At 43.0% G+C, this 25,851-nt stretch overlaps 1 protein-coding gene across 1 annotated transcript; it reads left to right on the top strand.

Annotated features, from left to right (window-relative positions):
• Window positions 1-24,088, top strand: crip2 (cysteine-rich protein 2). Its single transcript, XM_030391517.1, has 8 exons — window positions 1-171; window positions 15,043-15,137; window positions 20,175-20,232; window positions 20,811-20,942; window positions 21,747-21,815; window positions 21,923-22,017; window positions 22,319-22,376; window positions 22,657-24,088. Exons 1-8 carry the CDS (start codon window positions 129-131, stop codon window positions 22,722-22,724), a joined length of 618 nt encoding a protein of 205 aa, XP_030247377.1. The 5' UTR covers window positions 1-128; the 3' UTR covers window positions 22,725-24,088.
• The last annotated feature ends 1,763 nt before the right edge of the window (window positions 24,089-25,851 follow it).

Raw genomic sequence — 25,851 nt, 5'->3', positions numbered from 1 at the left:
TGCTCCGAGCTCGTGTGAACGGACGGAGCGGGACACTTGCTGTGCAGAGCAGAGCCAGAGGACGAGGAGAAAGTGAGGGAGACCGCAGACAAAACACATCACTTCCACTCGAACCACCGCATCGCAACATGTCTTCAAAGTGCCCCAAGTGTGAGAAGACGGTGTATTTCGGTGAGTAACGGCCGCTTTGTTTGCTCTCACGTTTTTTAAAATGACTTTTATGGGTCATGATGGTCGTCAGCTGTTTACAGGGCATCGATGCTTTTGGGGACAACTTGTTCTTCTGTTTTTGTAACGCCACAGCTCCCTAATTTACACATGACACGAGCAGAATGTTTATTCGGATACAGGGGAGTCGATGCCCATTCATTGAAAAAATGTAAACACAGCCAGAATCCGGCTGCGTTGAGTTTTGCTTAAAATGCCTTTTTTTCAAATGAAGTTCTGAATGGGTTTTTAAACACGCACTTCTGGCACCTTCTCTGGCAACAACACTACAAACATGAGGATATTAAAAGTATATTTGTGGAGTATGTTTGACAGTAGACATATACTAGATTCACGAAGCTCAATATTTTATTATTTTTTTTACTTTTAATATTCAGCTTTTTTGTTCTGGAGTGGGAAAAATGTAAATACCTTCCTACATTTCCCAAAGGAAGTTCGCACATAAGTATATTTCACAGCATTCCTTAGATCAGACATTTTCAGACGGAGTTTTTTATTTTTTATTTTCTGGGAATGAGTTGCTGGCAGTGTAAATGATTCACAGAGATTGGGAAAACAAAAAGCTGGTGAGGAGAGTGAGGGTCAATGTCAACAGAACCCCTAAGAGAAGATATTTCACAAATGTATACTTTTCCATCAGGCGGTTAAATGTTTGTGAAAGCAAACATGCCCACGTCTGCGTTAAATTCACAACACTGGATGAATGATTTATCGTATTTTGACACTGATCTGTGCCATTTTTAATTTGTTGTGTTTGGTGGACGTCCAAGCGTGGCAGTTGGCTTAGGGAGGCTTGCTGATGTAAAGTCTCTGCCAAGAGTTAAAAAAAAAAAAAAAAAACGCCATATGCCGAGATTGCCCACTCACACAGAAGCACGGCAACATCATGCTGCGTCAGTGGGATGAAAAACCTGTACACAGGCATCCTTTTGCGTTCATGTAAACAAAGATGGGAAACACTTCTCACTTTGGCAAAGAGCTTCGTGTTACACTTAGCATCTTTAATATTTACCATAACAGATGTTTACAGTGAAAGAGGAGCAAAGCTGAGGATTAAAAGGAGCTCAGGTCACGAAGATAAACAAAAATTTACATTGCTGCTTCGAATCCGAAAGATTACGCATGATATGCACCCTGCGCTGTTTATTTTTAGGGAACATGCTGCTGTCCTGCTGAACCGCGAGTAATCCTTTGTTTATGTTTGGCCGCATGCTGGGAATAATAAAAAAAAAAAAAAAGATTTGTTCCTCGGTGCTGATCTTTTCTCCACTTCGCAGCACACACCAGAGCTGTCACGGGGGTCAGAATCAATTATGTGAGTGGATGCAAGTCCTCTTACGTAACACGAGTGGCAGCAAACCTCACAGCTGCTGCTCATCCTATGGGTCCCGAGACTCAATGTGGCATGGACTAATATCTGTGCAAATACGGTTTTATATTTTCCTCAAATGCGGACATCATGCATGTCTGTGTATTCATTTATGCCGTAGCCTTAATTCGCTGCAGCGTGTGAGTCACAGCCTCTCTGTGATGTATGTTATTTTTTAATTTTCTTTATGTAACGAACCGAGATTCATCCTGGCGGGAGTTATTTTTGGTTGGGGTGTGTCTTAATGGGTGGTGAGCGGCCTCGGGCTGGGCTGACTGTAAGGATGATGGAATGGCTACAAGGAGCCGGAATTGGGTGGAATGGGCTGCACACGTCAACCGAGGGAGGATGGAGAAAGTGAGGGGAGGCGTTAATGACATAATTCCAGTTTCAGTCATTGCAAGGGAGGCTGAGAAAAACCTGTGACAAGGCATGGGAGAGGTCAGGGTGGGAGAGAAGTTTGGCCTGCCTTGCTGCCCACAGCCTGAAGCATTAACAACATGTCAGTGATGGATTTCAGATACTGCATCTCCACCTACATACGTCCTCCTACCCGCTCTCCGGAGACGCAAGAAAATCCCATGCGAAGGTGATTTTTGCAGCTCTGCAGAACAGTTGAAGTGGGTGTAAAGTGGAAAAAAACATCCCCTGCTTTTCATCTGCACCAGGACATGTGTTATTGATAGAGAAAATTGTCTATTTCCCGTCCCAGTTTGCTCCCATTTCTCTTCTTCTTGTGGTTCGCGGTGTGCTCTATATAGAGCAGTGATTGGCCCACCCCGCAGTTACCCACCTGGTCCCCCAGCTGGTGTTGCCCAATGCTGGATTTAGGCAGGCAAAGGCGTTCAACACTTCTGCAAAAGAACGTCATTTAACGTGGTGGCGGTGAGTCACAGTCTTGGAGTTAAATTATTTAGGGTTTCTGGGAAATGTTTATTATTATTTTCCGTTCTTTGACTTTATTATACAGCTGTTTCAAGGTGGAAATGGTTTGATTGCATTGCCACTTAAAGGCAGATGTTTACTGTCGCTGCCACTCTCTTGGAAAAGTTTCAACAACTTTAAAGAAAAGTTCACCCCAAAATGAAAGTCCAGTCATTGTCTACTCGCCCCCATGCGGATGGAAAGTTGGGTGAAGTTTCATAGTCCACAAAACATTGTCGGAGCTTCACAGCCAAATAGTGTTGCAGCATCCTCCCAAACAACTGAAATAGACGGCTTTCAGTGGTAGTCAGGCAGGTATTTAATCAAAACTTGAGTTGACCTGCAAGACGTTGGCGGCGGAATTGTTGTTAAAGTGGAAAACAAAAGCACCTATTTGGCAATGATATCATGAACTCAAGAGGGAAGAGGAGTTGGTTACCTCACTGAGAAGTTGGAGGTGTGCAGCCTTTTTTTTCGCTTGCAGCTCTTCATCTAACAACTCATTTTTTATTTCCATCACTCCCACCAAAACAAACCAAACTGTTCCCCGACATGTATCAAACTGATCCACTGTGAACAAAAGGATGGATTTACACATGATTGATGAACGATGGCGCTACGTGCTAAACTCACTGAACACAAGGCATTTCGACCAGCGTTCCACCACATAAAGGAGGAAATGTTTCGGTATGCATGAGCAGTAAGTTAACAGCGAGCATCTTTTCTTGTATAAAGCCCGGTGTAGCGGCTAACAACGGTTTCAACTCCCTTACAACCAAAATGGGGAAATGTTTTAAAATGCAATGAAACCAGAAAAAGAAGAACAACATGTACAGTCGAGCTTGTCAGTTGGGGTGCACGCTAACACTTTTAGCATACGAGCTCCAGTGAAGATTTCAGCTTAAAAATTGTGTAAATAATGTCTTTCCAAATCAGTTTGGGATACCGGAGCTTCTGAAGACTTGTATTACATTTGACATGAAGGTATTTTATATTTGTTTCATGTTGGTTTCAGAAGTGTTTTGTGGACTACAAAACTTCACCCGACTTTCCATCGTCACAAGAGCGAGTAGATGATAAAAGAATTCTCAGTTTTTGGTGAACCTTTCCTTTAAGTGCAGGAAACTGCTGCTTGTCGCTGGTGTCTAAAGAATGTGAACATCCTACTTTTTAAATTGCAGGCTCGGTTGACTTTCAAATTCCTAGCGTCCACATTGTGGCCTCACATCTGTTGGTTCCTGTGGGTTCAGAGATGCTTAGAATACACCAGGGACTATTGGCGGCCATGTGACCGGGCCCAGTGGAAATGCAATGTTTTCGTGCGATGGAGTCTGTGCAGGACACAACACAGCATGGCTCACTAAATCCCAAATTCAACTCCTGTGCCTGACAAATGGAGGCAATGCATCTTTGTGCAGCTAAGTGAATAAATGAGGACTTAATGGGAACTAATGGCGCTCTGCTGTGAGTTTCTCTCTTTTATTCACCAGTTTCTCCCACTCTGGCTCTCTTTCCTCTTCTTTACATCCCTCACTCTTGCCTCAGGCTCTGAATTCCTATTCCTCTAATTTTTTTTATGTTTTTTTAATAACAAGGACTGGGGGAAATGGGGTGAGATGGTTCGCCTTTATTTAACCGGAGACTCCCAAAGTGCCTCATGCATTATAATGAGAAGCGACATCTCTATTCACACAAAGCTCTTTCTGTCCCCTGGCACGTTTGTCCTTCCCACCGAGGCAGAATACCTTCGTCCTCTCAGCCCCGATGATACGTTTTCCCACACACCTCTTCTTTTGATCCGCTCTTACCCCAAACATCCACACAATAGCCCTGTTTTTCCTCCCCTCTCCTCTGTCAACGCTAGAGTACCCTGTTTTCCACTTGGCTGCCCGGCGGTGCGGTGTGAATGTGCCTTGTCAGTTATGTAACATCATTTCTTGAGTCGTTGCCTCCTGCTTGTTGCCATTGCATAACCTGCCAGCTACTGTGCGCCACTCAATGAGGGTCCTTTTTCTCTGCCTTTTTGAGGCACAAATATGATCCCCTAATGGAGAAGGCATTAGGCCTGGCGCTGAAAGTCTGGCCCCAGCACAGGTGAAACCGCTCCACCTTGCAGCAGAATGACCTGTTACATAACCGGCACAGAGGGACAAAGTTGGTTGTCTGTAGTTCATCCGAAATGACTCACTCTTAAAATCTAGACTCCTTTACAGAATCTCATCATCATTGATCTTATTTATGTGATGTTTCAGCAATAAACAGTCAACGTATTTGTACTGTATTTTGTCTCTCTTCATAATAGTCCTCTGTGTGCACTCACTCATGTATAGACAGACAACCAAAGTCCCTTCGAGGCCCAGACACACCAAACCAGCATCAGAGAGTGGTGAAAGCCAAATACTAGGTGATAATGGATTTAATCATGGGTACCAAAGCGACAGGCTAAAAAAGTTTTCCATTACTTGTTTTTCAGATTGGTTTCGCTTAGCTGAACGGCCAATCAGAGTGATTTCTCCCACCAACTGGCTCTGCCGTTGATTGTTTTTGCTAAGTCGACTGAAAAGTAGCCAAGAAAAGCCGACTAGTGCCAATGTTACTCCACACAGCACAAAAACTAGATACTCACTGATGGCCCCCAACAGTGGCCGATGGCCGTCCATCATCCTGGTGTGTCAAGGAACAGAGGAAGAAGAAGAATCTTTATTTTTATCTGTACAATCATACATTGTCCAATACAGTAAAACTGATTCTCTCTGGCATTAGAAAAGTTCTTGGTCTCCTCTTTATAACGTGGCTGTGTAGACTGAAGAGCTGCAAAAAATCCTAAATTGCACATTGATTTTACATACTGAATTGTAAGTACTCGCATTATGAATATTCTAACCTGGTATCTCCATCCTCTTTGGTCACTGTAGGGTCAGAGAGTAGATGTAAAGTCAGGGTAAAGATGCCAGTTCACCCTGGATGCATTTTAAGGCGATGGTGCCACAGTGAAACTTACTTAAATGTAAAAGTGCGCGTGCGATCTCTGGCTTCATGACACCATGCACGTATAGAGACGAGGAGTAAGATGACAGAAAGAAGTTCAGAGATCAGTCACAGTCTGAGCTGTCATGGTACACTGTGGCAAAAATGATAATCTGAACATTTCTTTAGCTCTCTTAGTCTTCTTTCAACACTTTCAAAGGGACTTACTACATTTGACCCTGTGCTTGCGTAGATGATTTTATTACGCCACTTTACAAGACTCAGATGATTTCACTCTAAGCACATGTGCATTTTCTGACCCTGTCATGCGATGTCTGCCCCCTAAAGGGCTGATGATCCAATTACCAAAGGCAAGATCTGAGGGTGCAGTTCAAGTGATACTTCCTCGTTTGAAGATGTGGTCCACTAATCTGTAAGCCAGTCATGCAGACTGGGTCTTCAGCCGAGACACAGTGTCCTGACGGGTTAGAGGAGAGGTGCAGTGTGGGGCAGGCAATCCCGGGGATTCAGGGAGGGTGAACTAGTCACCGAGGCAGGGAGCTGTTGAGCAGCGGTTTGCCTGCGGGCTCCTCTGACCAATGCAGACAGGATGCAACTTAACTGCAGCCCATTTACGTCAGCCGGCAGGATTCACGAGGTCGGCCTCTTTTATTCACAGGGGGAGAAGGGGGGAGAGAGAGAGGGAAAAGCCTGGGGAGGAAACCTCGCCTTGGCTGAGGCGACAGACGACCTCCAGAGCTAAGTTTTGCCATGGAGTTGCATCAGCCACAGCTATCCAAATACGTGTTTCCTAGTGGAGAACTGAGCATCGGTCCACACCCTGCACAGCCACCGAGAGCGCCACAGAGAGCTGCATGCAAATACTGACCCTGGACAAATCAATTCTGATGTTTAACACATCACTGCTGGGGTCAACTCACTGTCAGCTGAGACCTCATTCACAAAAGTATTCCCTAGATTTACTCACACTCATGCTGACAGAAAGTCGGGTGAAGTTTCATAGTCCACAGAACAGCTTTGCAGCATTCTCCTAAACAACTGAAGCCTTAAACCGAAGAAAACAACCGAAAGAAATTCTCCATACAGCTCATCTGGTGCTGTCCATGCTCCAGAAGCCTCAGAGATTTGACCATCTGAAGTGGGTGCAGGAGCTGATGATTTAACTACTTATATGTATTTTTCTGCATAATTCTTAAAACCAGGACTAATTTCCTGTCTTAGGAAAGTCCCACTTAGGGTTTTGGACACTTGTTCAGACAAACCAAGACACCATGAGTAAATTATAGTGGACATTATTCATGTATATTCTTCGTTAGTTGTAGACCCCAAGAAACTCATCGAATAAAAACACTTACTGCAAGACATTTTTTTTTACTTTTCAACCAAATGATATTGGGTTTTTCTTACTGTTGTTCCAAGAAAATAATAAATTGCCAAAGGAAACCTTGTGTTCTGGAAACTTGCCTTCAGGATTAGTCTTTATTTTGGACATTTTATAGAGCAAGCAGAAAGCGAATTAAGCAAAGAAATTATCAATGGGTTAATCAACAACAAAATCAAGGGTGTGTCAAAAGCCCTAAAATCTTGGCACGTTGCCTGCAAATGACGATGACTCCTGGACTCGGAACTGTAAAAGCCTGTCTTTACAAAATGACAATGATTGGAATGATGATGATTGTCCCTACACTCAACTATGCGACGAATGTTTTCTTAATGCACAACTTCTTCCTCGGCTGAAAACTCCTTCAAAGTCACTTCCCCTGTAAGGTTGAACGCCCTTGTGTGCCTGCCTGAATGGCGATTGTCTCTAAGATTAGTGAAAGGTCACAAGTCCTTGAGGGTGTTTGTACTCCAGAGAAAAGAATAGTAAGAGGATGCAGAGAAGGAAACACAGGCTGCTTGTTTTTTCCTCTCGTGCATTTCTCTTGAGATAGAAGCCGTTAGTGTGGTACACCTCCCATGTTTGGGTCCCGCTTTGCCTTTTTGGCCTCCAGTAAGTCAGTCATTCAGGTGTATGGTGTTTATTAGGACGTGCAGTTATCACACTGCTGTGACAAAAGGCCGAAAAAACAAAAACACCCGTGTGGCCTCAGCTGTCACTGATGGATGAAGCAAAGTGTGTGTGTGTGTGTGTGTGTGTGTGTGTGTGTGTTTGTGCGCGTGTGTGTGTGTGTGTGTGTGTCTGTGTGTTTTGGTATGTGTGTGTTTTGGTTTACGAGTGTGTTTTGGACGGGTTTATTGTTAGAAGAGCTGAACAGATGGGTCCACATTACCAGAGGGTGCAAAGAGACCGGAGTCCAGCCAACCGTGATGTAGAGATATTTACAATAACGTAATGTTAGGAGGGCGCTCGCTCGTATGCTTGTGAAGTCATTGGCCTCATCCGTGACAAAGTGATTGAAAATATTGTTAGAAACTGTACATTTTTATACATCACTGAGGTCTTTTAATGAAGAGCACTAGCCCTTATGCTTCTGTAGAGCGTGTTATATGTATTTTCTCTGCTCTTGAAGCTGTTAAAACAACCAGAAACCCGCGCTCTATACAGTTGTTTACAGCTGGTTTCATCTCCTCCTGCAGCACACTAAGCACAGACACAGCATCGTCCTCTTTGTCATTACATTTCCCCCCGTTGCACCCTGATCGAATTATTGAGTGATAAGAGAGCACCCATATGAGATTTCACAGCCCAGCCTCCCTGGCGGACATTCCTGCCTCGTTGCATGCTGGGAGTCCAGCTGTGTAAATGTCCAGCGCGAGTGCGAGTGCTTGTTTATCTGTTGTGACTCGGGATGGACTTCCTCCTGACCCTCCGGGTCTAATCTCAGTCCATCGTCAGCTGTGGTGTTGGACGCATCTGCCCCTGTCACTGCTGACAATTAAGCAGGCATAATTAAGTGATTTGGAGAAAATGGGCCGTTAACATTTTCCCTCTGAAGACTCCTCGTTAAAGTTCTGTTGCTTAATGTTCCGTCCAATTACAGCGTGTTTGTGGAACATTTGCAGCCGGCCGGCTCCCATGCTGCTCCTCTTACAGACCGTCTGTACACAGAGAGTAATTGGCTTCTCTCGTAATATGATCCGAAGTGTAAGTGAATCATAAACAACATGAATTAAATTAGAAACAGACTGAAGTTCTCTGATGTCCCTCTCTATCTCTGGAAGCAGAACTGATGCTCCCACATGAGTCACGGGTTTTCACTGATACTGATCTATTTGATGTTGAATTGATGCTTTCACCCTTTGCATTAGATGTCTCATGACTCCAAATTAATTTCTCAGGAACAAAGTTAGGCCCAATCAAAGATTTCTCTTTGGGAAAAAAGACCATGAAATAATATGAAGACCCCATCCTTGTTTTCTCTGCTGATATTTTAATGGTTAATGTCATTAAAACATCTAAAAAAGGCAACATTTTTCAAATTTAAGTATGACTAAGTCAGGGAAAAGTGTGCTCCCTTATTAGTTATGGTCTGTTACAGATGTTCAGAGCATGCCTGTTTGTTTGTAGCTATAACATCTGTTATGACTGGACTCTCTGATACGTCTGACTGACTTATCCAAGTGAGCATTTTTCCATTGAAAAGACATTTAAGAAACAGTAGATATGCACTGATCGATTGGTCGATCGATCGATCGGTGATTGGAACCCAAAATATGTTTACTTGTTTCCTTTTTCAGGCCAGTGTGATGTCTTGACCTTGTTATGCCATCATTTAGAGTCAGCGTTTTTCTGCTCAGTGGTATGTTTGTAACATGACACTGACAAACTGACTGACTGTCATATTAAGAAGATGCCAGTTGAATTTTCCCCCAAAAAAGGGTTGCGTTTGTTTATGCTGTTAGTTATAGTTCTTAGAAAAACGTAAACTCTGGATCTGCAGCGCTGACTTTTCAAAATCCGAAAATCTGATCGGCCAAGAGAACAGCAATCGATGTGTCTCTAAGAAACGTCATTGGTCACCGATGGAAAGACGTTCCAAACTGGTTCATAAGTGAAAGTTTTTCACCAGTTATTTGAAGACGTTGATCATAATTCACCAGGATTTGAAATACTGGCTTCAGCTGAGAAACTGAAATGTTGTTTCTTGGTTCACCCCCAAAATGATAGGCTGTTATTTGCACATTGTAGAGGATCACATTTGTCTTTACAGCAAATCCCCAACTGTTGAGCCACAACTGCAGTATATACATCTACAGCTTGTATTTATTTCTTTAGCTTGTGCACTTTGCTCAACAAGTCATGCTTCAAAGTAGTCAAAGCTGCATCACTCTAAGTACTTGCACATGCACCTTTTACAGGAGTAAGCACAATGTCGTTTTGTACATTAAATCTATGAAACCGCTCCCGTTACGATGTCCTGGAAGCTTCTTGTTGGCAGCACACAACCTTGACAGTGACTCTGGAGAAAAACCTTCACAACAAACAACATCCTCTCTGTTTCAACCTACCGATGAACAATCTGTCAAAATGAGTGCACAAACGTGTCTTTTGTGACCCGTTGATGTTGTAACCATATTTTAGTTGGTTGAAAAGAGGTCTTGGGTGCTCACTGGGATGTCTGAAAGCATGAGCCATGCTCCTGTTTAATGTTGTTTCCATTTAGCGAGGTAGAATCACCTCAATTACTCACTCACGCCTTGAGTTATGAATGGGCAAAAAGACAGTGTTTATACGAGACATTACCCCTTAATATAATCCCAGTGGTAGCGGTAATGCTGTCGTAATGGCATTTTCCTTGGGCATCATTTTTTTTCTTTTGCACTTGAGCCTGTTTAGTAATTTCCTGGCTCCACATCAAATTAACTGTGCAGAGGTGGGTGGAGTACAGCAGCTGAGGTTGTGTTTATGTGCATCAGGTGGTGCAGTGCACGGTTTCAGGCGCTCGCTGTTGCCTCTGTTCCTCCACATCTCGTCACAAATGCGAAGCTCTAGCGGCTGTTGTTGTGGCTAAAACACACAGACCTCTTCATCATCACACAAACACTTTTCAAGTACGTCGAGCTCTCCCCTCCTCTCCAGTTGATTAACGCTCAGTAGCATCGGTGAAACAGAGCACTTGTAAACACTGAGGCTGAATCAGTGAGAAGTGGAGTCAGCAGCAGACTGTCGGGAGTGATTTAAACCATATTGACAATGCAATCAGAGAAGCCTGCCACGGACAGAAGAGCTTAGACCAGGAATTTACAAATGAAGTTAAGCAGCTTACGGTAGGTACGCAGGTATCATATGGTTTTTGGATGATGACCCTCGGATCAGAACTCGTCCAGTTTTTCTCATCCTCCCGCTTGGAGCTCAGTGTTCCTGCAGCAACATCATCATCTCCCAGTCAGCATGTGATATGTTTATTGTGTGCCTTACGTGACATAATATCCTAAAATAAAATGAATGATTAGTAGAAGCTTTTGTTATTGCTCATTCCTCAACAAACCAAACCAAAGGCTGCAACCAGTCTCTGTTTTCATTATTAATCAATCTGCGGATCAATTTCATGATTAATCAAATGTTTTGGTCTGCAAAATGTCTAAAAAAAAGATTGCCACAAATGTTCATTCCCGTTTCCCAGAACCAGACGTGACATCCAACCAACCTCCTAAAACCCAAAAAGTCTTCATTATCTATCATAGGTGACCAAAAAAAGCAGCAAATCCTCACATTTAAGAAGCTGGAACCAGCAAATGTGTGACATTTTTGCATGAAAAACTGACTGAAGCTATTAATCGATCGAATCGACAGTGTTATTCTTTCAATCGACTAATTGATTGGTTATTGCAGCTCTATATAACACTTTGTACAGCAGCTCCCAAGCAGCAACCATCACGTTAAACCAGTCCAGCTGTATTAAAATGCAGCACCTCTAACAGCTGTAACATATTTAGTCCAAAAATAATATGAATTTATTAAAAAAACGTCCAATGTGAATATATATATATATATATAATGCATGTTTTTAAAAAAAATTGTATTAAACGATAGCATCTTAAAAGAAACAGCTGTCTGAATCCATCATGATCATCTGTTATGATTGCTGATTTCTTTGACTCCATTAACTGCCAAGATGAGCTTCATCCGATTTCATGGATGGACCCTCATCCTTTGGATTAGGAAGGGATTTTTAATTCCTCAGCTGCTCCATATTTTGATGTGTTATTTTCATTGAAAGTGCATTTCTATCAAAGGGTTTCCCCCAGGAAACTGTTTACACCACACGGACTCTGCCCTTTTGTCCTGAATTACCTGAATTATGTGATTTCCAGGTATTTCTATGTCGGTTTTCGGGAAACAAAAGAGACAAATGTCAGGTGAGATGCACCACAAGTCTTCGATTTCCCAAAGCAGTCCCGATGTTTACATTCAGTCACAGGGGAATCCTTTGTTGTGTGCTGTTGAGTGAGGGGGGGAAATTGCCGGCTGTCGTGAGAGAATTGGGTAAAAGGATTTGGCGCGTCCTCATCGATGTCGACAACGTAGATGTGGATATCCGGAGAGACTTCCCCGCAAACAGGAGCCTGTTTGTTTACACAAGTGGGTGCATTTATCCCTCAGGTTGTTGCCGTAATGAGGTAGAGGAAGACTCGGTGGCGTTTCATTTGCCTCATTTGTGCCCACACGCTTACTATTCTGGGAGACGACGAACTGTCTGAATGCGTCTCTTGGAACGCTCGTTACATAATATTTATCTGTTATGTTTTATTTATCTAAAACGTTCTCATCCTTCCATGCACATGCATCCTAAATGCATGTTTTATTGGATTTTTCTTTTTGGAGCATGGAAGGATAATAAGGATAGAGGATCGCATCATGTAAACATCTGGGCCAGAGGCAGATCCCCTCCACCTCCCCCACCCTATAACTCCCACAGCACATAATGCAGACGGACAGGCTCACCCCTCTTACAATAACAACTGCCCTTTAAAAAACAGGGAGCCGTTAAAACGGCGGACTTCGTTACGACACACAGACAGACTCGCACACAGAGAAATGAAGACATCCTGGTAAAGGCTCTGACGTCTGTTTCCATTCATGAGCTGACGTTTCAGATCTGTCTGGAGGGGCGTGTGCTCGTGAGTCAGTCTGTGGCATAAACACACACACACACACACACTAACTCCACACTGAGGACACACTGGCAGTACTTTTCGCGCTGTAGAGGTGTCAGGTGTATGTGTATATTCAGATTAAGGAGGAAATAAATCACACGCACTCACACTCAGACAGGTTAATCCCCTGCTGGTTCCGTTTAGACTCTCTATAAACAGCGTCTGAAGGTGATAAAGGTTTGTGACCATTCTCTTATTGAAATGTACACTACAAAAAGGTTAAATTTACCCCAGAAATTTCTGACTGACACTGAAAGTTGCACCAGAAACTCTTTATATATGAATTATTTGGCACGTATCGTACACAATACATGCCCATATACAGCTGTATCTGTGGAAGGCCGATGTATCAGTCGTGCTCTAGAATACAGCTGAATTGTCGAGATCGACACTGGTAATAGTTGAAGTGACAGCTGGTATGTAAGCAGTGACAGCAAGTTAGACAGACTACAGATTCTAATCCCATTTAAATTTATTGTCCTTTTAACTGGAATGTTTTTGTGTCCGTCCACTGATTTAAGAGCAGATCATCGATTTAGAGAGAGATTTATTGTAGGCTTTTACAGTCCGAATAACATTATCTTTAAGAGTGATTTAACATTTCCGGCAGTGTCCAAGTCAGCATTCCTCTGCTCTTAAGGGTCGATGTGAGGCCTCCCCTTTCCTCGCCCCCACACCCCTCACCCCTACCCCACCTATTCTCCAGGGTCTTGTTGTTGGCCATTGGGCTTAATTGACAGGGTGAAAGTGATAAATCTGGAGGATAAACAGAAACTTCTGCAGGGGAAAGTCTCATTCTGAAGAGCATTTTCTACTCATGAATCTGACGTAACATTAAAACGTTTGTTTTTTTTACCTTTGTTTTACCAGGAATTGAGCTCTCACAGTTTTACGTCACGGAACAGTCAACAACAGACAACATAAAAATGTTCACATGGAAAAAACCAATGCCTGTCTTTTGACAATCAGCAAATCACATTAAGACAATTAATTTACCAATGTTCAGTAAAGGGACATGTGCATTCAGTCGTCAGATAGTCTTTAATCCTATTTTTATAATTTTCCATACTTATTAAATAATCTAGTTTAAGGTATCTCTGTAGCTCACTCAAAGATGAAGGTGCTTAAACATCAAGAGCACTTTCACCGAAGACCGTGCAGGATTTTGTCCGCATGATCGAAGGCTGCTGCTGCCAATAGTTTTAGGAGTCACATCACTAACATCAAATCAAATTGAACTTTATTATCTAAAGAAGAATCTTAATTTGGTCAAAGGTGAAAAGACTACAGAGAAGATTAATAACAAATTGATACACAAACGTACGTAAGAGGAACAATATGAAATTAAAAAAATGTTGTCGTCTTGTTTGGTTGTGAAAAGTTATTCATTGATCAGGAGACATTTTCATAATGAAATCAAAGTTACTTTTAAATCGGGAAACTATCACAATCAGATTATGCTGTTTGTGAAGTCCAAATTTAGCTTGTTTTTGTTCTTTGTTTTTGTCGAGTTGTTTTGGTCGCTTCGGACATAATTGGACAAAATTGCTACTTGCCATTTGAACGGCATGTTCCCAAAGTGACATGGCACTTTCAAATCTCTAAAGCCTAATGTAATTTGCATCCTGACACGACGCTGACGCAGGAATTTGGTAGTTCTACGGGCTATGGTATATGTGGGAAAGACAGCCAGAAGAAGGAAGCGCGGGAGGAAGCAATCGTCTGTATGTCTGCATACATGCCGTCCATGTTTTTGACTGAGGCTATGTAGGAAACGGCCTCAAGTATCCGGCTATTTGTGCCCTGCCTTGATAAGAGAAGGTGTTTCCTCTGCTGCCTGAGCGGCTCCTTGGGGCCCATTGTGTGGAAGCAGCAGGGATTTATTATTGGAACGGGTATAATTAGGGTCCTGTGCTTGTCTGGAGGAGAAAAGGGGGGACGGAAGTGGGGTTGAAGGGCCGTCTGCAGCAGGACGGCTCTACTGTACACTGGGGGAGGGGTGTGTGTGTGTGTGTGTTTTGGAGGGGTAACACAAAGGATCTGGGTTAGATGTGGGCACCCCCTGCTGCTCCAGCTGGACTGGAACTCACGCTACTGTCTGTCTGTCCCGCAATGACATCACCACAGCATCCTGTGTGGTACGCTGGCATCCCCCACCCACCGATCACTCAGTTGGCACGGTGACAGGATTTCCCCCGGGGGCACATCGGCCCAGATCTACAGTACAGGCTAATCATTATTCTGGAGAGTGGAGCAATGGGGGAACGTCATTCCTCTCTCTCGGCGATGAGTGATTGAACGCCACATTATGACACGATGGAGATGGAGGACATAAAGGCTGTTGTTCCCCGTTATGTATATATAAATGCTGCTTTATGCGAACGTTTGCGCTCACCCCTGTCCCTCCGTCTCTTTTGTCTTTTCATGTGCAGCTGAAAAGGTGTCATCGCTCGGGAAGGACTGGCACAAGTTGTGTCTCAAGTGCGACCGCTGCAACAAGCTCCTGAACGCTGGAGGCCACGCTGAGGTCAGTGAGACGCCACCAGGAACAGGACAGTACTGTCCCATCACTACTGACATTAAATGCAGCTGATGCACATCGAGAAATTTGTCCGTCGTGGTGCAACTAACAGTGGAATAAATTAACGGCACATTTCTACTGATGTATTGTACAGTTTGAAGCACGTTTTAGAGAGAAATGCTCTTCTTTCTTTGCCTCTACAGCACATTTATTAAATTGCTTTAGTTTGTAGTTACTTTTTAGACGAAGGAGAGTCATAAGGAGAGTCTTGACTTTATCATATTCAAATTTTAGAAGTGTACGTTTGTTTTAAGTCTTTCAAAATACACATTTCTAAGTCATGTCCTTTTGTAGGGAGCAGTTGGGCATGTTTCTCATCTTTTTCAACCTTTTTCCAGTGAGCGAGGCAGAAAATATACTTATACTTAATGCTTCCATCACTGCCATTATACAGTTACACCAGCAATAATTTGAATCATGTCTCATCTCAGTTTCACACGGAGATGTCCTCCCGTAGCTTGTTTTATTTAACCTGCAGTCCAAAACCCAAAGACATTCCATTTACATGACCTCATGTCAGTCTACCCATGAAAAATGTAATAAGTGAGTGGTGAAATTTTCAATGAAAAACCACATGACATGTGCTTTAACTCTGCAACTGGGTCACTGTGGAGTCATTGTAGCCTGTATAGATAGCTGTGTGCACGGACCTCGTCACTAACATCGCCTGAGGTTGGAACTCACTTCCCACTGAGGCCATTCATGCTAACGCTACAAGCACTCAGTGCTGCTTTGAAGCACTGTGGCCAAATGTGTCCACCAAATGGCTTCTGTTAAGCTTCTCTCAATTGACCTCAGAGGCTGCTAACTTAAGTTCCACTTTCAGTAGTTATGTCCTTTTTCTTGATAAAGTATGAGGTCAGTGGTGTTGATCACTCTGGGTTAAAGGCCAACAAACTCCATGCCATTGTTTCTGCACAGTTCATTGACTGTCGTTGTGAAATCTAACAAGATGAAGCCAGTGCTGCCTGGTCCTGTATTGATTTATTGACAGTACTCTACAGTGGACCCTCTATGAAAATGCTAGCCATGTGGAATGTTTATGCTAAAAGAGTCATATAAAGAGAGTTTAAGCTAACAAGTCCGCTAACACTAAGTTAATCATAAGTTCCCATGCATCAAAGCATATTTTTGTATCATCAACTCCTCTCAGACTGTTTCTTTTTTATAGATCAGTTTATACTAACAAGAGGAAGTTAAATAAAAATACATTATGCAGCTCAGCTAATCAGCTATGATTGTTTCCTCTATTTTAGACCCTCTGAATCTTTGTTTCCCAAAAACACAGCAAAGTTGAGCTGGTTGGTCATTTGCCACTCTAGTCAGTGTCTCCTCCTGTTTAAAGGTAAACGTTCTCTCTCAAACATATCTTACCATCTCGTCCAGGGACAGCGATAGCGGTCACTCTGACATAGGATCTTCTTGGGCAATGAGGAGCTGCACAGTTGATTCATTGTCAAACTATAGGGTATTTAAGAAATATATTGGTTGTGGCCAATCAACATCACCAGTAAATGACTCAAAAAATACAAATACAACAATTACAACGAAGTGGGTCTTTAAAGGTCCGATTCTACCAATGTTGAACTGTTGATCTTCAACCCTGCAAGTGAATCTGATGATAAAATGTATCTAATTTAAAAAATGTACATTTTTATTGAGCATCCACAGTGAAAGCTTTATATTCACAAAAAAATAGAAAAAGGCCGAAGCAGAATGCACTTTTTTGGTGCTTTAAAAGTTGGTATAACTGCGCTATTAGACACGAAGAAAAGTGTTTTTCAGTCGGTACAGATGCGGCGTTCTGTCCATTAGTTTCACAGAACTTGTGCATTTTGCACAGGAAATTGCTGCGTGCATGCCTTCTTCCTGCCTTGTCATGTGTCTGGTTGCATCCGTCAATATGAGCCATCCTTGTGGGAATTTTAACCCCCTTAGCGTTACAGGATAAGTTGCTTTTAGATCCCTTTTCCTCTCTCTCTCTGTTACGTAATCCAGATGCAGTATCACATCTCCACATAGACACTGTGCTCAGTATCTGGCACTTTCACCCTGGGGTTTTTTTTTTCTTATCATGCCCTTTCTTCTTTTTGCCTTTCATGACCGAGCCAACGACTTGATCCTCACCCTGTCGCCCGCGCTCTCTCTCTCTCTCTCTCTCTCTCTGAACGTGGGTGAATATCACACACGCACCTTCCTCTGTCTCCCGCTGCCGTCTCAACACAAAAAAGGATGTGATCTCAGCGTCTTTTGTACACAGAAGCAATTTCCCTGCAGACCTCAAAGGATGCTGCTCTGCTGTTTAATCTCTGCATGATTACAGTAATGTAGTCACACAATCTCTCTGAGGCCAGCGCTCTCTCTCTCCCTCTCTCTCTGCCCACTCCGTCCTCTCTGGCGCTCTCTCTCTCCGTGGACAACATCCAAAGCCCGCCCCGGGCTGCAGCGCCACGCCATGAGCCGGACTTTAGTAGGCGAAAAAAAACTCAATACTCGATCATCGTCATGGAAACAGAGTCTGGCTAAGAGACGTGAAAAAAATGGAAAGCATGTAAAAGGACTGTGGGTTTTTTGCTTGGGGAGGGTGTTTGATGTCATCTCAGGCCTGGCATGCAAAAGGTTCTGACCCTGCTTCTTTAAAAGGAGTCGAGGGGGGCAGCGTGAATCCACGGAGCAAAGGAGGGCAGCGGTTTCCTGAGGGCATACCTTCGTCTTAGAGTATTAACAAAAATGTACAGATGTTAAACTGGAGCTTCATCTCCAGGGATGAACACCTATATATCCCAATGGTTATTAAATTGTAAATGTTCGGAACTCTGTATTTCTTTAAAATCTAAAGGATTTCTCTGCCATGCTGGCGTAAATTAAACTTTTCAAAAGGAACAAATCCATGAGAACTTGGCATCCTTTATCTGCTCGTGAAGCAAATGTGATTCGGCCCAAAGCTCCAGAATCTATGAATCCACCAAGAAATAATTTATAAAGATGCTGCATATATTTTATAATCTTGCCTCGTGATCATCATGTTTAGATTTTTTCGTATCAAATGTAACCCAATCCGGTTGATGTGATGTATTTCAGTGGAAAACAGAATTCAGAATGACTTAACACAGGACAGACTTGTCAAAAAACATATAACTGTGGGTGGGAAACAAACGCCTCAGGTACAGTAACTAACTGGCACCATCACAGTTTCTAAATTAGAAATAAGAAAAACTCAAAAGTTCTCCCAAGATTATTTTTCACAAAAATCTAATCTTGTCATCATGTACTTGCTTTTTCTTGGCTTCAGCTCCTTCAGTGCCATTATTTCCTCCATTTCCAAAGAAGGCTTCTCTCCAGTTCTGATGTAACTGATAGTAGCAGCAACGCCGACCTCTTGAGAAGCCGCCATCGTTGTTTTCAAACAAACAGTCACCTCTCTCGCTTGTCCTCACACCTAAACCACGCCTGTAGCCGCCGGTGGTTCCTCAAAGGACACTGATTAGTTCAGTCACAAGGGCATAGCTTGAAGCCTGGCAAGATGGACTCGCAAACTCACATGATCACATGTTAATCTGAAGGGTCACAAGAGGATGACCAGAGTGCAACAATGATAGACAGCTTGTGGAGAAAAAGATTCAAACCAATGCACCCGAACCAGAGAAATCTTTTTTTTTATCTAATGCATTTTTCGCTCACATATTACCCAAAATGCAACTTTACCACTGATAGTTTGGTTGGAGATTTGGATGTATTATAGTAGTTAATGGAAATGGTAAGTAGGTTTATGTAGCCCTGACCTGCTAGCATTGAGCAGAGATGGAGAGGCAGCTACAGAAATCTGATAACCTCATACCATTCTGATCCAACCAACTGAGTGACATGAAAACCGTGCTTTGTTTTAAGGGCTCACAAGCCAATAAGGCTGGGAACTACTTTCTTAAAAAAAGTTGCAGTACAACAGGAGAAGGTAGCGAGCAGGACGGGGGAGGAAATTAAGACGGAATAGATGGAGAAGACAGATGATTTCAGTGTCAGGATGTGGTGAATTTAACTCCTGGGAAGAGAGTGGGCTGTGCAGCGATGGAGAATCCATTTTTAGGGTCTCTCAAAGTCTCACAGCCGGAGCTTGGGTGTCACTGTACAGCCAGCTGTTAACAGACGACTCGGTTCACTTTGACAATGAGGCCTTGTGTGTGTTTGTCCTGAGAAAGTCATCAGTCCTTAGTCACCGCTTGGCATCGGCCCCAAAACCTTCACGGATCTCATAAATGTCAAACAGGAAGTGAGAATGGAGAGCGCGGCTGCTTTAACAGTAGCTGATCCCGTCACGGGTGATGTATTATTAAAGGTGAGAGTACAATCCTTTTTTTCTGCCACCCCGTCTTCTGCGGAAAAGGAGCTCATGTGGCCAAAGCAGAAGGGATTGTGGGTAGTATGTCCCCTTTTCCCTTGCCACCCAGTGTCTGGCGTCATGCCCGTGGCATCCGCTTGGTTTCTTCTCTTCTATGGGCATCGAGCTCTGGACCAGTGGCCACCCTGGCCCTCGGCCCTGATCCCCTACCCAGTGCTGATCACATGCTCCTGAAAGACCGCCACATTCCCCAGCATGCATCACCAACAGGCCATCTAAGTCTCCAGACTGGCTTCTCTGCCCTTCAAAGTGGCAGACGGTCATGGATGAAGGTTGCACTGAAGTGTGAATTCATCAACAAAGTCCTGTTCTTGGATACAGACGATGTCATTATTATGTGTTGAAATGGAAAAAAAAAAAATAGGCTTGTTTCCGTTTTTGGACAAAACGTCTCCGTCTCGTCCTTCACCCGTGAAACCAAAATATATGATGTCAGAGAAATGCGTCAGAAATGAGACTTCATCATCACATGTCACGGCGGATTTTTCCACATTTGCGTCTCCAGGTTTTTAAATTAAATTCTTACATGCCGATTGAGTCGGTTTGTTTTAAGTGTATGTCATGGTGTTGTTCTGTCTCTCCAACAGCACGATGGACGGCCCTACTGCCACAAACCATGCTATGCTGCCCTCTTTGGGCCAAAAGGTAAAATACATGAACAGCTTCATATTCTCATAGAATATATCGTTACCTATTTATGCACCTTAACCAAACCTTGTCTATACACTATTATTGACTCTCTTGACTGGATTTGTGGTACATTCTTTTGTAATTTTATATGGTTGTCGTTGTTTTTTTTTTAAAAATTGTTTTGTATTTATTGCTGTGACACTCAAGTCAAGGAGGACAATATAGTCACATTTCACTTGTTTATTTTGCTCACATTATAATAGATAAACGCTGAAATAAAATAGACATTTTAAGCATGAGATTTTTACCTGGTTGAATAAAGAAAATGAGTTTAAAGTATGGATGACTCAATCATAAGCGTAATACAAAAGAGGGCTGTTGGGCCTTGGCGGAGGTATCCGCTCTATTTATATACTGAATAAGTCATTGTAGTCTTCCGTAGAGTTGGAGGTTTCACACTATTCAGACCTCAGTGGAGTCTGTTATAATGATTGAGCGCAGATCTCAATGCCATATGTCAAATTAATATTTCCTCCTCCTTTGTCCCAGTTGCTGATGTTATTATGCCTCCTCCTCTTTTCCCTATTTTCCAGGTGTGAACATCGGGGGAGCCGGCTCTTATGTGTACGACACTCCGGCCAACAACAACGCGTCTTCCACCGGCGTGGACTCGGCCGCCAAAGCTGAGGAGAAGAAAGTGTTCGCACCCAAGGCACCATCAAAAGGTAAATGTGAACATGTGTTCACTCACCCTGTATTTACTGTAAGTTGTGGCTCTATCAGTACCGAAAGTGTTGAAAAAAAGCTCTTCAGTAGGCGTGTTTGTCCCATAAGATTAAGAAAGGCTGGAAGGGAAAAGCTGCTGCTGACTCAATGATAAGAACATCGACACACACAAGTCTTTCGTAGCTTCAGGAGGATTTTCTCAGACGTGTCAGATAGGGTGTGTGTTCTGGGAAGTCCCCGTCAGCAGGAACACGTTGGTGTTCTTCAGCCATTTATCTTCGCTGTGCAGTTTTCAGTTAGTGGCCATTTTCCATCCACATGGTTCAAAAGCCAGAAAACGATCAGTAACGATAAGATGTTTTACAGTTTAACTTACTTAAACTTTTAGTGTTTTTATCCTGTCATACTTAGGTTTTACAAGACTTTCATTTATTTGATATTGGATTTAATCTGTTTATGAGTAAGTGGAAAACCAAACCAGTTTCCTTCGTTTCTGGCGCCACCTGCAGTTCTAGGCCGACCACTACATGTACACTAAACCTCCGTCGGCTCCTGTGATTGGCTGTTACAAGAGGGAGTGAATAAAGTGTTTCGACTTGGCGACAGGAATATCTCAATTGGCAAAATTAGCCCCATTACTCCAATAATTCCCTCTTGAAATATATAAAAGCTGTTAGGTACTTGGCTCGACATTATTATTAATACCCCTACGTTATTAGCACATTTCACACCCAACTGGAAAGATCACTGGTGACGTGTTGAACCATTTCCAGCATTGTAATGCGTCTGTAATGTGCCGGCAGCTGGCAGCATCACCACGTTTTCCGGAGAGGCCAACCTGTGCCCCCGCTGCAGCAAGAAGGTGTATTTCGGTGAGTAGGAAAAGAGGTGAGGCGGTAAAACGGTGTGAGGCTAAAAAAAAAGCCGGCTGCCATTGTGTCTCACAGGCGCGTGTGTGTGTGTGTGTTTATCACCGTAGCTGAGAAGGTGACATCACTGGGTAAGGACTGGCATCGACCCTGCCTGCGCTGCGAGAGGTGCAGCAAGACTCTGGCTCCTGGAAGCCACGCAGAGGTGAGAACAAGAAGCTGGACATTAAGAAAAGAGGAAGAAAAAAAAAAGGGAAGAAAAAGAGGAGAGTGGGTTGGGTAACACATAATTCATGTCATGAAAAACAGAGACCTGTCTTGGTTCATCAATCTGTGTGCTCAGTATACTTCTATGTCACTTAAGTTCAACCTGATACTAGAACACGCTACCCCAGAGCACCGGACAGGCGGTCAACTCTATGTGAAGTGGTTGAAATGTGTTGAAGCTTCTTCCTTCATCAGTTCTTATTTTCACTGTGTCAACATTTTGTATTCTTATATTCCAGCATGACGGCCAGCCCTACTGCCACAAACCATGCTATGCTGTCCTCTTCGGGCCCAAAGGTAACCGCTAGGGGGTGCTGTCATCCCACCGATTTATCAGCTACACTTGAAAAACTGAATGTCGCATGTGTCTGAGCTCTCCAATCCAACGCTGCACACGTTGCACACACTGAGCGTTACTCAACAGGAGTCATTTCATCATAACGTTGCAGATTCTTGTACAGGAAATGTTTTGCAACCTCTCCTTTTTTGCTCACGCTGTACCTTCTCTTGCCCTCTCTGTTTTTACCCCCCCCTCCCTGACGACCCCCCCACTGCCGTCCCCGTGGTTTCCCTCCAGGCGTGAACACTGGTGGCGTTGGCAGCTACATCTATGAGAAGGAACCCAGTGCAGTGACCCAGCCTTGAACCTTTGTGTTCCTCAGCCTCATCCCTCTTCTCTACACAACACTGACCATCAACCACAGTATTATTTGTAGGCCCCCTTTTTTTTCCCAGCCAGATTCCTTTCTTTCCTCTTTATTCTGACCCGCTGCCAGCAGATTTTTTATTTTTTTTGCACCATGAGGAATGATTTCAAAAACTACTTAGACATGTGTGTTTTTCTGCTCCAGGAGAGAGCCCACATCAAGCATTCCCCACATGATTGCTGTACGTAATCACACACCACCCTAAACACATTTGAACACATTAAATGTCACCACAGTAAAAGAAATAAAAGTCTCATGTTCCGTATTTGTACCCTGAAAACAACCTAATTCTTTTTGAGATTATGTTTAAAAAAAAAATGGGATTGAAAGTGATTCTCGGGTGTGGAACGGTGCATTGTGGGGCTGACCGCGACGTGTTGACAGCCGGAGGAATTTCACCTCGGAAGGCTGCTGCACGCACAGGTGGTGCTCAGGAGCGCATTGCCAATAAATCTGTGCTTTCACAAATGCCATATTTACAGTTTGGCTGCCTGACAACATTCCTCATGTGAATAAAAAAAAATAAATAAATATCCTAACATATTGTACAAGGGCGGGAATCTCTCAGGCGACTGTTACATGAACACATCCATGAGGCTATGTTGAGTCAAAATGAGTTTGTTTTACATTTTGAGCATCGTGTTAATAATCTGATTTATGTCAAATATGCTAATGAATAACACAAATGTCTTTTATTTGTAAAGTGAGGCAAGAATGTGGGTAAAGTTATGGTAAAGGGGGGGGCTAAGAGACGTATTTATTACTGTAATTCAAGGCCTTTAAATTTCCTCAGACATTGTACTACTACCCTTTACGGGACTGATTATAAAGGAGGTTAAAACGAGCTGTATAAATCTCTACGATCAAGATTTTTATTGTTGTTTTTCAAAAATGAAATAACCCTGCTGTTACTTTCCGAGAGAGGACGCGCTCTTCATAGTATTATATTTTCTTGCCATTAGCAGAAACAGTAGCTTAGCTCGTAGAGACGGACTGAAGACAAGTCATTCTGTAAGAATGTGCATCCTAGTATTACCGTACAGCTGTCACTGTGTTTGTTTATTACCTGTTGTACAACGTAGGGGCTTCGTAGACGCCACAGGGCTCACTGTTGTTAGAGCTGCAATGCTGCACTTAAGCCCTGCCGCATTTTGTCTTTTTAACTCCCTCGAATAAATACTTCAGAAACTCTTTGACTGTGTTGTTGTTGTTGTTGTTATCACTTTTATTGTTTGATGGATTTAAAAAAAAAAACTTCCTTTTCTGTTCATGAATTGCAATAAAAACGAAACACTCCCAAGTGTGAGTCTGCGTTTGTATTTTTCTTCCTTTTCAGAAGTTTAAGATTTGTTATCGATAGCGCGTGATGTCACATCAGACTGTCTGGACGGGGCAGCCAATAAAATCTTTCCTCCGTGCTGCATCTCTGGGTCAACTGGCTCATTTTCCACTTAAAAAAAAACTACTTTATTCGATCCATTATTCTTCCCTATTTTGGTAACTCGGGACGAGTTTATCTTGGTAACTCGTAAAAACACTTAACTACAGATCTGTCGTGTGTGACATCTTGCCTGCGAGAGTCAGCAGAGAGTTAGGCCTGAAAACACCGATAAGGTGACGTTTACCTCAATGTTTTGATGGTCAGGGGTTACAATTAAAACTTTATACAACATCATGAACTGTCAGTGATGTGAAAGGCGGACTTTATAACATCATGCTGTGCTGTTGTCATCATCTTAATCGATTATCAAAGTCTGACTCTATGTAGGAAGATGGGAGTGTCAGTATCTGTGCTGGGTAGCTTGTATCCATGGAGCCTCCAGCTAATCAATGAGAAATGGCGCCGCCTCCAGAGGTAGGAGGGCTGATTCTGTCCTCTGTATGGCCCCATGCATTATAAAATCCCCCCTCACTGTACACATACTCACCACAGTGTCATGCACCATGCTGACTAACAGCAGCATCTCACCACGTCTCAACGCAAGAATGAAGTAGAACTTAATCATATCGTGTAAATGACACAGAACGGCAATATGAATGATCACGCTGCAAAACACTTTCATATAAGTGCAAATCACTCAAAACTGTACTTGAATACAGTTCTTGGGTAAATGTACCTAGTTACCTTACATCACTGCACTCAACATTGATGCGTAACATCATGTTATTTCCTTTAAAACTCGTCCTAAAAGTTGGTATTCGCTGTCGTGTTTATACTTTCAGAACATCATTTTACATTTAATATCAGAAACTTTCAGACTTTTTAATATTCGTATCAGTGACCGAGAGTGTTACCAAACTAATATGTACCCATGACGTCTTTACTTCGAGTTAAGTGTGATTTTTGAGTACTTTTTTACAACCCAATTTAAGAATGCTTCACACATTTGACCTAGTTGTACGTTGCTATACCCTCTGAAGTCATGATTCATGTTATTGTAGCTGCGTTTGTCTTTACCGTCATTCATCATCCGTTCATACAACAACCTCTACGCACAGAGAGGGTAAGACTAGTAGTATAGGTCAGTTAAGGATCCTTCAAATAGGATTAGTTTTCTTTGTTTGCAGTTGTCATATTGCTAAAAGGAGGAATGTGAAAGTATCCTGGAGGGTGTAAGCTTAGTTAGCACACTGAGGCAACACTTGGCTCGCTGTGTCTCACCTCACACACACACACACACACACACACACACATGCTCAGCCAAACATAACGATTGACAGCGGGAGGAACGGCTGCAAAGTTTCACTCTTACATCACTTTCAAGAAATGTGTTACAGTTTGACTGTGCACAGGTACGCTGGCACCTGATCCTCATACTCGGGCTTCACACAGTTGCACTCCATGTCATCATTTCAGTCATAAAACGCAAATATGGATCTTTGTGCCGTTGTGTGCCGGGCCGCGCCCGGGTAACCGAATGTTGCCTGGATACAAAACAGATGTCAGTGTATATGCCGTCACATGGCCGCCCACATCAGCTCTCTTTAGCTATTGTTTTCACATCAGTCCTGACACAGACCCACGCACGCACAGACACACACACACACACACACACACACACACA

This window comes from Sparus aurata, chromosome 16, assembly GCF_900880675.1.
Source record: "Sparus aurata chromosome 16, fSpaAur1.1, whole genome shotgun sequence".
NCBI lineage: Eukaryota > Metazoa > Chordata > Actinopteri > Spariformes > Sparidae > Sparus > Sparus aurata.
The sequence above is the reverse complement of the archived record's forward strand: the minus strand, read 5'-3'. Positions and strand labels throughout refer to the sequence as shown.

Bases quoted from the DNA above. Each gene is read 5' to 3' on its own strand.
- crip2 (XM_030391517.1), top strand. From the start codon at position 129: ATGTCTTCAAAGTGCCCCAAGTGTGAGAAGACGGTGTATTTCG. The intron at 15,138-20,174 runs GTCAGTGAGACG...TCTCTCCAACAG, and splicing joins ACGCTGGAGGCCACGCTGAG to CACGATGGACGGCCCTACTG. The intron at 21,816-21,922 runs GTGAGTAGGAAA...TTATCACCGTAG, and splicing joins CAGCAAGAAGGTGTATTTCG to CTGAGAAGGTGACATCACTG.